The sequence below is a fragment of the Asparagus officinalis genome, chromosome 1 (assembly GCF_001876935.1).
Source record: "Asparagus officinalis chromosome 1, Aspof.V1, whole genome shotgun sequence".
Classification (NCBI taxonomy): Eukaryota; Viridiplantae; Streptophyta; class Magnoliopsida; order Asparagales; family Asparagaceae; genus Asparagus; species Asparagus officinalis.
Window position 1 is genome coordinate 23,706,780 of NC_033794.1, and position 13,521 is coordinate 23,720,300.

Genomic DNA, 13,521 nt, shown 5'->3' on the forward strand with positions numbered 1-13,521 from the left:
GACCCGACGGGCTTTTTGAACAGGCCTAGTGGTATCCACTAGAGGTGAGTTCATTTCTCACTAGTATTTTTATAATATGAAATTGCATGAGTGCTATATCTGATTGATTTTGTGCTCGAAAAATAAATAATCTACTATTTTCATGTATACAAAGTTAAATGTGATCCGATCTATTTTTATTGTGGACTAACCCATAATATGATTTTAATTTCATGCAATATATTAAAAGTAAATTTCATTGACCCGACGGGCTTTTTGAACAGGCCTAGTGGTATCCACTAGAGGTGAGTTCATTTCTCACTAGTATTTTTATAATATGAAATTGCATGAGTGCTATATCTGATTGATTTTGTGCTCGAAAAATAAATAATCTACTATTTTCATGTATACAAAGTTAAATGTGATCCGATCTATTTTTATTGTGGACTAACCCATAATATGATTTTAATTTCATGCAATATATTAAAAGTAAATTTCATTTCTCATAAAATGTGATAAGCATTTTGGTTTCATCCAATCTCAATTAATTGTGAATAATGCTTTATTTGAAAGCTTTGAAGAAAAGAAGTAATTGAATGAGTTTCAATTGTTTATGGATTCAAAGATTTTGTCTTGGTCTTTGATAAAAATAGATAAAATGAAATATATAAACTATTTTAACTTAGATGATGAGATTTTTACGCTTGTCCATTTGATCTAAAGTATTTATATTTTTGATAAGTGAACATACCTATATTATTTTCGACGCAAATGACACGTATTGAAATTAAAGTGATTTGATGAGTGACGTGTTTTTGGAAAGAAGCAATTTGATAAGTGGTGTGTTTTGAAATTAAGTAATTTGACAAAGGATGTGTTTCCAAAATCAAGCCTTTTGACAAGTGATTCTCGATGTTTTTAAAACCCTCAGAAAGTCCACAATGGAATGATTTGTTTGTGTCTGCTATATGGTTTGAAGGCATCTTTATGTGGCCTTTTTTAGGCATTTACAATGTGGCCCTTTTTGGTTATTTTTGATGTGGCTCTTTTTTGGGCGTTTGTGATGTGGTCGACAGCCTATGCAGTATTAGGTGCATTTTGGTCGACTATATGTTATGTGAAGTCTTTTGGCATTCTCATGCTGTTGGGTTTTAATTCGTAGCCTTAATATGACCTATGAGGTGATTCTTACATTTCATGAACGACTCATCGAGATTTGAGATTCTGACATTTGACTGTGAACTTTAAAAAATAACAATCTTTAGGTTTTGCACATATTTAATAGTTCGTTTTCTTTCTTAGTATTTATCTTGCTTTCAAAAGAGTTTGATTTTGTAATAGATTACAATATATTCAGTTTGCACATAACAAAGAAATCTAAAAAGTTGTATTCTTAAATAAAAAAAATAGTGTTGTTCTTGGATCATATTTTGCTATCTTTTTAGAATTTCCAATGCAAGACTTATAATTCATTATTTCTTTTGGATATTATTATTTTATTAGATATCTAGAAACTCTAGTGGGAAATGTTATCACTGAGACCTAGCTCACCCCGTCATTTTAAAAAAAAAATCAGATCTGAGATAGCTACGTAATAAGCCGAACTTTTGGTTGTGGCGCATTGCTAAGATGCGTTTATATGGAAAACCCCTCCGTTGGTGTTATGTACAACCAAGAATGTGATTTATAATGTAAAATATTGTAATGAGGAGCGTTTGTGATTCTAAGTGCTATATATATATATATAGTATAATATTATATATATATATATATTATATATATATATATATATATATTAATATATATATATATATAATATATATATATATATATTATATATATATATGAGAGAGAGAGAGAGAGAGAGAGGTGAACTTATGTCAACCTAAATGGACAAAAGCATTTGTCCACCAACTTCTATCCGTATTATAATCATATATATATATAATATATATATATACTATATAGTATTATATTATATATATATGAGATTAATGGGTATCCTTGTCATAGGAGGATTTCTCCTTGACGCCTCTAAAATCACATGAATTGAGCGCATGCTGGATGATCCGTTCGTTGAACTTGATCTATATATTCTAAAACCCTAACATACCAAGTTTGGGGTGAAACCCGTTCGTCGTTGACCCTCCATCGAGCCTGTGAAAGATTCTATTCATTCAAAACCGGTTAAATTGATACGAGTGGATGAAGGGTCAAACGACGACGGGTTCACCCCAAATTGGTGTGTAGGGCTTTTTAAATATGGTAGATCAAGTTCAACGGAGCGGATCATTCCACAATGTCGCTCAATCATGGTGATTTTAGAGGCACAAGGAGAATCCTCTCCTATGACAAGGATACCCATTATCTCTCTCTGCTTCTATGCTCTCTCTCTCTCTCTCTCTTATAATGATAATATATATATATTATATATTATTATATATAATATATAGGAGAGAGAGAGCGTGAACTTACTGTCAACGTAAATGACAAAAAGATTTGTCACCATAACTTTTCAGATCCGTATATATATATACTAGTATATATACTAATATACTATATATATCTATATTATATATATATATATAAATAGATCATACTATAAAGTTCTTTCATATCATTGCATGGCATCCCTATATATCATCAATTTTGTGATGGCTCCACTTAAGTTACACAAGTTCTCCCTCTCCCCCTTCCTCCCCCCTCTCTCTCTTCTCTCTCGTTCCTCTCTCTCTCTCTCTCTCTCTTCCTATATATCATATATACTATATATATATATATATATAGTATATACTATATAAACTATTACTTCTACGTTCAGCAAGTTTATATATTTTCATTAGAAAAGTTATGTGATATGAAGTGACAAGCTTAACTCGTGCACGAACTTGTCTTGTGCATGGATCGCTACTGTCGCTTAACCCGTATTTATAAATTTTCGTTGCAGTTTCAAGGCATGACAAAAGAAAATGTTGATGGACACACACACACACACACATATAAATATATAGCTCTAAACTTCTATCATCAGCAGGTTTATATATTTTCATTAGAAAAGTTGTGATATAAAGTGGCAGGCTTAACTCGTGCACGGACTCGTCTTGTGCATGGATTGCTACATTCGCTTAACCCGTATTTATAAATTTTCGCTGCAATTTCAAGGCATGACAAAAGAAAATGTTGATGGCCACCTATTTCATTAGAGGGGAAAAAAGCCTCTTAAGATAGTGGTTGGGAACTTGAGATAACCAGAATAAGTGTAATTAAATCAGGATTGAACCCAATTTGGCAAATAATTGGACCAGGACTTTACCAGATTTTGTTAGGCCAAATTTGGCCAAATACTAAATTAAGCTAGTTCTGGATTAGTCCTCAAGTTGCCAAACTGACCTTAAAGATTGTTTGGTGTTTTCTCAAATAAGATTTTCTGTAAATACCTGAGCTAATTCCTCAATGGTGATGACTCTATTTCCCTCTTGCTCAAAATGATCATAGGCTACACTGGCAATTTGCTCCCATCCTTCCAAAGCTTCTAAATGATAAGGGCTGATTGCAGCAGCGCAGAATTCATCAAAACTCATTCTTTTGTTGGAGAGAGGCTCCAGCTGTAATGCAAAAGCAAAAAATTACTTAAGTGTAATTTTTTTTAATATTATCATTTGTCAATAGGTCTCATCGTGTTTTAACCATGTCGGCATATTTGTGTTTGCGCAACATAGATACATCATGTAGGAAAACCTTACCTTCTAAATTCCATACTTCTGCTTTACCATTTTACTTTTCAAACAGTAGAAGATAAAGGTTAACAAAGAGACGGTTTATGATATTTATTTTATGGAATCACCTCCTACGCTGATTTAAAGTCCCCCTCTCTCGCACTTTTATCGACAAACAAGAGGAAATAATCAGCATATGTTTTCCCAAACAGTGGCTTTTAACAGTATTTTAATGAAAATGATCACTGCACATGACAATTTTAAACTTAGACCCTTCATATATGGCCACACCTGCTGCAACCTAACAGGAAATTCAGGTGTATATTAAAAAAAAAATTCAATGTTTATAACATTTAAGAGCGGGTGTGAACAGTTCTCTGCTGAAAGACTCACAGGTCACATTCGTTGTGATATTTTTACACACTAAAAATGTAAATTATGAGGGGAAAACATAATATTCAAGAAACTAATTAATGCTTCATGGAACACAATAATAAGATGAAAGATAAACATAAACATTAAAAAAGTTCAAATACAGTTGTAGGTGTCGCACCACATTTAATATGTCAGGAACCTTCGACAATTGCATTGCCTCTGTAGCATTTTTCAACAGTACCTGCATTGAAGTCACATTAAGTAACAGCTAGACACAGAAGAGGTAGGACGTTGTTTCACAAATATAGAGAAGTAGATTGAGGCACATAGCATAAGCTACGATATCAAGATTTAAATTATGATGAAGAAAAAAGGCACTAGTTTTTTATGGCACGGTTAGATCACAGAAGGATAAATTGACAGCATTGCAAATATTTTGGATGTATTTTTCGTTTCAGTACCAAATTGGACATATGACATATCACTGGATATCTCTTGAATAAATTTAGAAGATCCATTCCTAAGACATTCTATATCACTGGATATCTCTTGAATAAATTTAGAAGATCCATTCCTAAGACATTCTTGAGCATTGACTTTGCGAAATTTAAATTTAGAAGATCCATTCCTAAGACATTCTATATTATATATATTAGTATATACTATATTATATAGAAATATAGAAAAATATGGAGAAACTTGTCACAGTTTCTCCATTGAACTTGGGTAGTGAGGTGGCCAATCCCACCCTAATCACACCTTGAAGAGAGAGCATCATCCTATTCACCTCACTTTTAAAAAATGCGTCAATTTTCAGGTGTGATGAGGTGATTTGGCACCTCACTACAGTTCAATGCAAGAATTGGCTACCAGGTTTCTCCATATTGGCTCAATTATAATATATATATATTCATATATATTATATATATTATATATATATATACAACCACCACACGCACCAATCTGGACATATGATCATATCACTGGGGATATCTCTTGAGATAAATTTAGAGACAATTCTAAGGACATTCTGGCATTGACTTTGCGAATTTTACTATTATTATATATTTATATATATAAATATATATTATATATATATTGATTATATTATTATATATATATTATAAATAGTATATATATATATATATATATATAGACACCCACACCCACACACATATATATACCACACTAACACACACACATATATATATATACAACACACATATATATATATATATATATGAGAAAATTAGGTTATGGTACCAGCATAATTTTGGGTTAGTAGGAGGTGTCTCATTCCATCACTCATTCATTAGGGGGCACCACATTAACCATGTGATGTGATCCCCCATTGAGATTGAAGTGATGAATATGCCATCTCACTACCAAGGCACAATTTTGTGTTGTACCAGAATACCCATATTCCTCTCTCTTCTCTCTTCTTCTTCTCTCTTCTCTCTCTCTCTCTCTCTTCTTCTCTCTCTTCTCTCTTATATTATACTATATATATATATATATATATATTATATATATAATATATTATATAATATATATATAGTTATATATTATAATAGTAGCCCTGGTTTGACCGTAGAAGAATGAATTAACATCATTGTAATATTTTGGCTTTTTATGCTTTTGATGTCAAATTTTGAATATACGACCAATTATTGGACAACTCTCAAGATATATACATGCCAGTGTAAACAGTTTACCCTGTTATATAAGAAAAAATAGTACATCCCCTGCATTTTGAAATGGAAAATACAAATTCCACTGTAAGTGGGCAAAGTCAAACATGTGACCTCCTAATGGGAGGAAATATGACACTACCTAAGCAATGTTAATTGATTAAGTTGTGTTAACTTGTGCTGTTACTACGTAGAACTTTGGTGTTATTTTGATCTCTTTCTTTTTCTTTTTCTGTTTCTTTTTTTTTTTTTTTTTTGGAGACTCAGTTTGGTTAATTTTTGAAACTCACATTTTGGCATGTACTATTCCTAGTATTTAACTGCTTTCTATCAAATGAGTAAGTAAACTGTGACAAGTCTCCTATTTTTTTGTTGATACAAAATGAAAAATCCAAGTTTTTTTTTTTTTTTTTTTGGAGACTCAGTTTGGTTAATTTTTGAAACTCACATTTTGGCATGTACTATTCCTAGTATTTAACTGCTTTCTATCAAATGAGTAAGTAAACTGTGACAAGTCTCCTATTTTTTTGTTGATACAAAATGAAAAATCCAAGAAAACTAAGGGAAAGAATAACAAGATCTGCTCACCATCCGGAAGTTCTCAAATGAGATGCACCCATCTTTATTTGGCTCTAACAACTTAAACTGGGACCTAAGATACAAAAGCTCATCCTCTGTTACAGCTTTGGATAGGGCCTGCACATGAACAGTAGTAGGTAAATAGAATCAAACAAACAACTTATACACACATGACTTATACCAAAAGGTTTAGATGTAATGACATCAGCAAATGTCATTTCTATGAAAATATTATTATAAATGGCATTTCACTCTCTCCCCCCATCTCAACTTCCCTTTCCTACTTCATCCCTACCTCTCATTTAAAATTGAAAAATATTAATTTTTTTACTCTATTAAAACTGAAATGAAAACTATTATGACATTTCACTATCTCCCCACATCTCAACTTCCCTTTCCTACTTCATCCCTATCTCTCATTTAAATTGAAAATATTAATTTTTTTTACTCTATTAAAACTGAAATGAAAACTACAACAAAATAACCTATAAAAACTAGAAAGTTACGGAAGGTAATTTAGAAAGAACGGATCTGAAAAATAATAAATGTTTCTTAATTCATTAAACCTATAAATAAACAATTAGACAGACTATAGAAACATGTATTACATTGAAAATTGTAAAAATAATTTTGACTATTAACTTTCTTGCGAATGGTTCTGTTAAAATAAATGAATATCTTTTCGAAAACGCATAAATGTATATATATCATTCTTCTCCTTAAGAAAATCACACCAATAAATTACAGCATCACAAGTTAAAAGTATGCGAAAATTTTGATTCGGAGTCCGCAAATCTCGTAGTCCCAGTATACCCCTAATTAAAAGTTCAAACTTCTATGGATTCTTTTCATGTCATGTGCATTCGCACGTGCCTAATTTTGTAGCCTAGGATCTAAGTTGCATGGATACAGGTATAGATACCAGTACAAGTGTGGGTATGGGTACGGGACAATGCAAAATTGTAAAATGAGGGTACATGGACACGGCTACATACATATATTGAAATTAATATATTACATGAGATCATTATTGTTTCTCAATTCATGTGTTATTAGAATTAAAATTCCTATCACATTTTTAAGTTTCTTCTATTATGTTGATTGGTAAAAGTTGGAAACTACTCATTTTTGAACTCAACATTCAAACGACCATTAAGATCAGTGTTGAACTTGTGTGTTGGCTGGAAATTTCCCGGCCCCTGTCCAACAAGTTTCAAGAAATGGATGTGAAGTGTAGGATATACGTCTAAGAAGTGTATGACAAGTGTTTTAAATTAAAAAATATATCATATAATTGAATACATGTTTGAATAAATGTATGCATATATCCACAGAATGTCCATGAAGTTTGTGTACAGGAACGTGTCGAGTACGGATACAGCTTCATGGGTAACATAGCTTAGGATAAAGACTTTGTTGTGTTGATGTAAGTTAACCAAGAACCATACACAAAATTATGTCCAGATAATAGCTTCAGAGCAAATAGTGGATTTAGATTGCATATAAGATATCCTTACAAATAAAAAATGCTGAAGTAAGTAAATGCTTCCATCATTTGCCTACTCAAAGAGAATACAACACCAATTGAAAATTTTAAGGGATAGCACATCTACAAATTTTTAATAATTTTTTCCAGTATTTTATGAACAGGTAAGGGAAAATTAGGATCTAACTTCAACTGATGATCCACTTGAACATTATATACCTTTAGTGCTGCGCGTTTGAGAGGTGTAGCACGAAGATATGATTTGAGCAGCTTAAAAATTAGTATATCTAGTGGGATTTTCCGCTGCTCATCTCTCAACCATGGATGATCTGCCATCACATTTCGAATAGACATTGGCGTTAGTTTAGTTCAAAAGTAGAAATGCCATGAAGTAATAAGAATTTTTTTGTAACGACGACATATCCAATTTAAAGCATAAAATATTTAGAGATGGAACTCTCAACTCACTTAGAGCCTGTGCTGCTGTCATTCTTTTCCTGTAGTCCTTGTTTAGAAGCCTTCTAACAAAATCCTTAGCCTCTGCAGATACAGCAGGCCAAGGTGAATCATCAAAGTTAGGGTCCGCCCTCAACACTGAACGAAATATTCCTGATTCTGTCCGTGCCCAAAAAGGTCTGCTACCACATAGCAGGATATATGTTATTACACCAATACTCCATATGTCTGCTTCCGTACTGTATGATCTATGCAGGACCTCAGGTGCAACATAATACGCACTTCCAACAATATCATTTAATCGCTCATCTGCAAAAGAAATGCCAACAATCATAACATTATACCAAACTTCAACTTTTACATTGCAGCTGAAGAACATGAAGAAAGCACTTTCAGACATGCAAAACAAGGCTTTCTACTGGACGGAGAATTGAAAATTAATTAAAAATGGTTTACAACAGTTGATTTTGAAATTTGCATTCAAGTGAGTTTTTTAATATTATAAAAACCCAGAAGAAAGCACGTAACTTTTGAAGTTCAGAATTCTGTTTTTCCAACTCAAAAGGAGCCTTAGCTTTACAATGACAAAATGAGAAATGAAGATCATTTTTTATACTATTATGATAGGAATATCCTGCTACACTTTATAAGTAGGAAACTCATGGTTTCCTTCTTTGCTTTCCAATGAGGGTTAAAAGCATTGTCTTCTCAGAACAGGCTATTACTTCTTAAATGGGAAGAAGGCACGGTTAAGTTTCAAGTAAGAAAAGGTAGTGATTATCCCTGAGTACCTACAAACTTGGAATAGCCAGAATCATATTAGAGATGCCTTGATCTGGCCTATGAGCCAAGCCTAAAGAGGAGACCTGACAGCATGTGGGTTGGGCCCAAGCAACAATGGACAAGTATTCTTGTGGGCTATTGGCCGAGGCCAATATACCTATTGTAGGGATCTGGTGTCTAGACTAGTGGTCTCAGCATCCCTCTTTAGAGCTGTAGAATTCCAACCATGTCAAACTGCACAATCTGATGTACCTTCTAACTTCTATCCCCTATAAGTAGCACAATTAATGAATCAAAGAAAGCAGAAACATGAGGCTACTCGCATTTTTGCAAGCCTCTAACTTAGACATCAAAGGGTTTTGGATCCTTACAAACTATGCATAAATATACCGTCTGAAACCTGACTGCCAAACAGAGAAGTAAACAGTTGGAGTTGATTAACAGAGACGAAAACAGTTGTCTGTAGAAAACCGCGGTGAACCAAAATCTAATGAAACATTCCAGTCAACCTCCAATCCTACACCTCTGATTAACCTAACACACAGCATCACACCTCAGGGGGAAAATGGTATATTGATCTATCACTTGTAGTGTTGCCGTGTTGGTAATTACCAGCTCTGTTACATGGTGAGCCCTTACCACATAATGGAGTTGTGTTAAGCCATGTGAGGATTAGCCATTCTATGTCAGACATAGTATCAAGGTAGGAAGTCTGATGGTCAGTCTCAAGGTTGAGGTTCCAGAGGCTGTGTATTGCTTCTGTTCATCGAAAATGAGTAAACTTTAAGATTCTTGATTCCACTAGTTACCAAAATCAATCATGCATGAAGATTTCTAGCAGGAAACAAAAGATTTGAAATATAGACTTTATTTTTATTATAAATCCCACAAGAATCTAAAATACATACCCAGTCATGACAGCACAAGGTAATGTATCTCTGTAGAAGTGTTGAAGAAACAGCAACAGCAAAGGAGAATGATAATCGAGAGGAGAAATGAACCATCTCCTCACTAAACATCGTTCAAGTATATATATGAAATGAAGAATGGGTTTAAGCAACTTTAGTGAAAGCTAAAAACTACTAATATTTAACATGTTATTTATAATCATTAAGACATATAAAGTCATAGCAGAAGTTCAGAAGTTCAGATATCCAAAGTTTTTCGTAAGGTTCAAACAGTTACCTGGTCTAATAAAATCAGAAAGTCCAAAATCAATAAGCTTCATAGGAGAACTTTCCTCTTTACTGGTGAAGAGAAAATTCTGTTAACAGTCCAAGAAAAAAAAAAGGTTTCAGCAAGATATAGCCAACACCATGGTGTGTTGGGATCCTAAAACAAATTACTTAATAATATGAAGGTTACATTGAACTTTGTGACTATACCTCTGGCTTTAAATCCCGATGCACAACACCTTGAAGGTGACAGAAGGCAACCACACTCAAAATCTGAACAACAATTGCTTTTGCATCATCCTCCATGTACCTTCCTCCCCTTCCGAAATTAGAGGACAGCATAATTCATTAGAACTCCTTGATCGAATGATGAACGGATGTGTACACATCCATATAACACGCTTAAGTATAAATGTTTACCTGGCCAAAATTCTATCTAACAATTCTCCGCCTTCACATAATCTGACAGGGAAAAAAGAAAATATATGTAATTAATATATACGTATTGAATCAGGTAATGCCAAAATACTAAAAAGATATTTCTTTTCAGCAGTCACCATTACAATTGACAGTTTCAAAATGTTTTCAGTTGCATTAAACCTACAAGCTAGATCGTTTTGTTTTAAAATGGATTTGTTTGATCTGAATTCACAATAGTTAATTTGCTAAAAATATAACATCTTCTGCTCTAAAATCGTAATGCTCATTTGACATTGGAATGGAGCATAGCCATAAGGATCCTAGTTACAAAAGTCAAGAAAACAAATTTATACAGTTTCTGTTTACGTCACAAATAAAAGAACATGATGTCAAGCTCATGCTATATGACACCCTGTCATAAACGTATACCAATCTCGCAAGATGAATGATAAAGGAAACGTCGCAAGTAAAAAGAATTTGGACATACTCCATGACTATATAGACATTTGTGGCATCTTCACATGCATCATAAAATTTGACAAGATTTTTATGCCCAGACAAAGCTTTCAGGATTTTCACCTCCCTCCTTACATCTTCTATTGCAATAGTTGTCGTCATCTGCAAGAAAATATTAGTGAATTAAACAATGTCGCTGCAATAAAGAGTCATTTCCAAACTTCTTTTATCCCAGAGTAGCTTAGAAAGAAAATATACAATTACATGCTGACAGACAAACCAAAACAGGATTCTCGTGTTTAGAGTCTAAAACTGCCAATGCTTTTAAAAACTAAAACATTGACATAGTGTCACCAATCTTAGTGTTGATCTCTGTTACTTGGGTAATTTTATCATGAAGCTGTACACATACCCGACACTTCCCGTACCCATACCTAACACTTCTTGGGCACTCCTTACATATATATATACATGTTTTATTTAAACATTTCTCACACATGCCTTGGAAATTTATCCTACGATTTCACATCTATTTTGAAACTTGTTGGACAAGGGTCGAGTTTGTTTCAGCCTATACTTAGTTAAGAACTATGATTTCAAAGGGCCCTATGTGCATCTGGCTCAAAACTATGATTACAGCCAGTGCGTTTAGCCGTGTCCCCGTACCCAACCTTTTACAAATTTGTTGCGACATGTACCCATACCCCCTACCCGTACCTGTATCCATGCAACTTAGGTGGCGATTAACATACAACTAAGTTAGGAATAAAACAATAGTAATTAAGAACAGGACCCTTGATTATTGACAGTGGCATTAGAACTCATGTCAATATGGGAACATGGTGTCATATTGATATTTTGTGCATAAATCTACCAGCTTAGAGATAGATTAGCAAACGCTATTGATGTACAAGCATTATTATGCACAAAGGCGACATTGCAGTAATATATCATGAAACATTGTCATGACGGACATCAACTATTCCTTCTACAGTCTCAATGAACTAGCTAGCATGCTCGAATTGAACAAAAACCCTAACTGATTTTTGACTAAAAGCACAATCTTAAGAAAGATGTGGTACAATGTACCTTAGCTTTAGGTATAATCTTAACAGCAACAACCTCCCCCTTGAGTTCCCCTTTCTTCACCTTCGCAGAGCTCGTATGCCCGAAATGCCCTCTCCCCACTTCACTCACAATCTCATACTTCGCCCCAAAATTCTTCCCGAATCCAAAACTCTTATCCAAAGCCCTCGCCCTCTCCTCCTCCTCTTCCGCTATCGTCCCCTCCTTCGCTTTGCGCCCTGCCTCTTCAAAAGAGCGCGCTTTATATGCTTCGCGGAGAAGGCGGCGGAGAAGGCCGCCGGAGATTCTGCAAGAATCTCCGAGGCGTCCTGACGGCGACGCGCGAAACTCCCGCAGCAGCGGGCTGGCAGAGGCCGACGGGGTGCCCGCGGGGTACGGGCTCGCCATCTGCGGTGGCGGTGCGGCGGGAAGGGCGGGATGTCGCCGGAGTGCGGGAGTCGTCGGCTCGATCGGCGTCGCCGCGTCGTCGAGGACGGCGATGTTGCTTGCCTGGGCAAGCTGGCCCATCCGGTGTCAAAAATGGGATCTTTTTGAGATCGGATGGGGTCAAAGGGAGGGCATTGGGAGCTGAGGGGAGAGGAAATTTGAGGGGTTTGATTACCGAATCAAAGTTTTTAATAAACAAATCGTTGAAATTTTTTAAATATATATATAAAATAAAAGGTAAAACAGGAAGAAAGTAAAAGGGGTAAGGTTGGAAATTTCGTGTATATACGCTTTGAATGTGTTTTGTTTTATTAATGGGATTCAGACGGTGGACAGCTGAGATTACTGATTTGATTTGCGAGGGGATCGTATTAGGAAAATAACAACTGTTACTGAGGTAAATTGCACATAACCCCCTTCATGTTTATCACACTCAACGCCTCTCAGCTCATTAGCTAGTATTTAAGGCCCCCTAAATTAGAGAGATGAACTGTCAATATCTTCTTCACCCAGGAGGAGCAAGCTCTGACAAATAAACTGAGGGGTGTTTTAGCGCAGCTAAAGATAGGAAAACACCTTGAGGACCCAAAATATGGGACCAATGGAGAGGACAGGTGAGGTGTCCTCTCCCTATTGCATAATGAGTTGGTATGGCCAACTCATTATGCAATAGGAAGGGGACACCTCACATGTCCTCTCCATTGGTCCCATATTTTGGGTCCTCGTAGCAGCACTCATAAAGATATGGATGACGTGATCCTCCGCAATTTACATCTATTATTATAGGAAATAATATGTTGGTGAGAATTTAAAAACGAGGAGGGTGCTAACAAAATAGGTTGCAGGTTGTGCCCCTGCCCCCTGGCCAAAAAGGAAAAGGTGTATTAATGGCG

The 13,521-nt window shown here is 34.8% G+C and overlaps 1 protein-coding gene across 1 annotated transcript in view; it reads right to left on the reverse strand.

Moving 5' to 3' along the window:
- Positions 1–12,607, reverse strand: part of LOC109821416 (CDPK-related kinase 3-like) — a 17,011-nt gene extending 4,404 nt beyond the window's left edge. Inside the window, exons 1-10 of the mRNA XM_020387604.1 lie at positions 12,206–12,607; positions 11,148–11,278; positions 10,661–10,702; positions 10,451–10,559; positions 10,251–10,329; positions 8,295–8,591; positions 8,046–8,155; positions 6,350–6,457; positions 4,249–4,311; positions 3,417–3,584 (exon numbers count right to left, since the gene is read on the reverse strand). Coding sequence (XP_020243193.1) covers positions 3,417–3,584; positions 4,249–4,311; positions 6,350–6,457; positions 8,046–8,155; positions 8,295–8,591; positions 10,251–10,329; positions 10,451–10,559; positions 10,661–10,702; positions 11,148–11,278; positions 12,206–12,589 — 1,491 coding nt within the window. The 5' untranslated portion in view covers positions 12,590–12,607. The remainder of the gene's footprint in view (positions 1–3,416; positions 3,585–4,248; positions 4,312–6,349; positions 6,458–8,045; positions 8,156–8,294; positions 8,592–10,250; positions 10,330–10,450; positions 10,560–10,660; positions 10,703–11,147; positions 11,279–12,205) is intronic.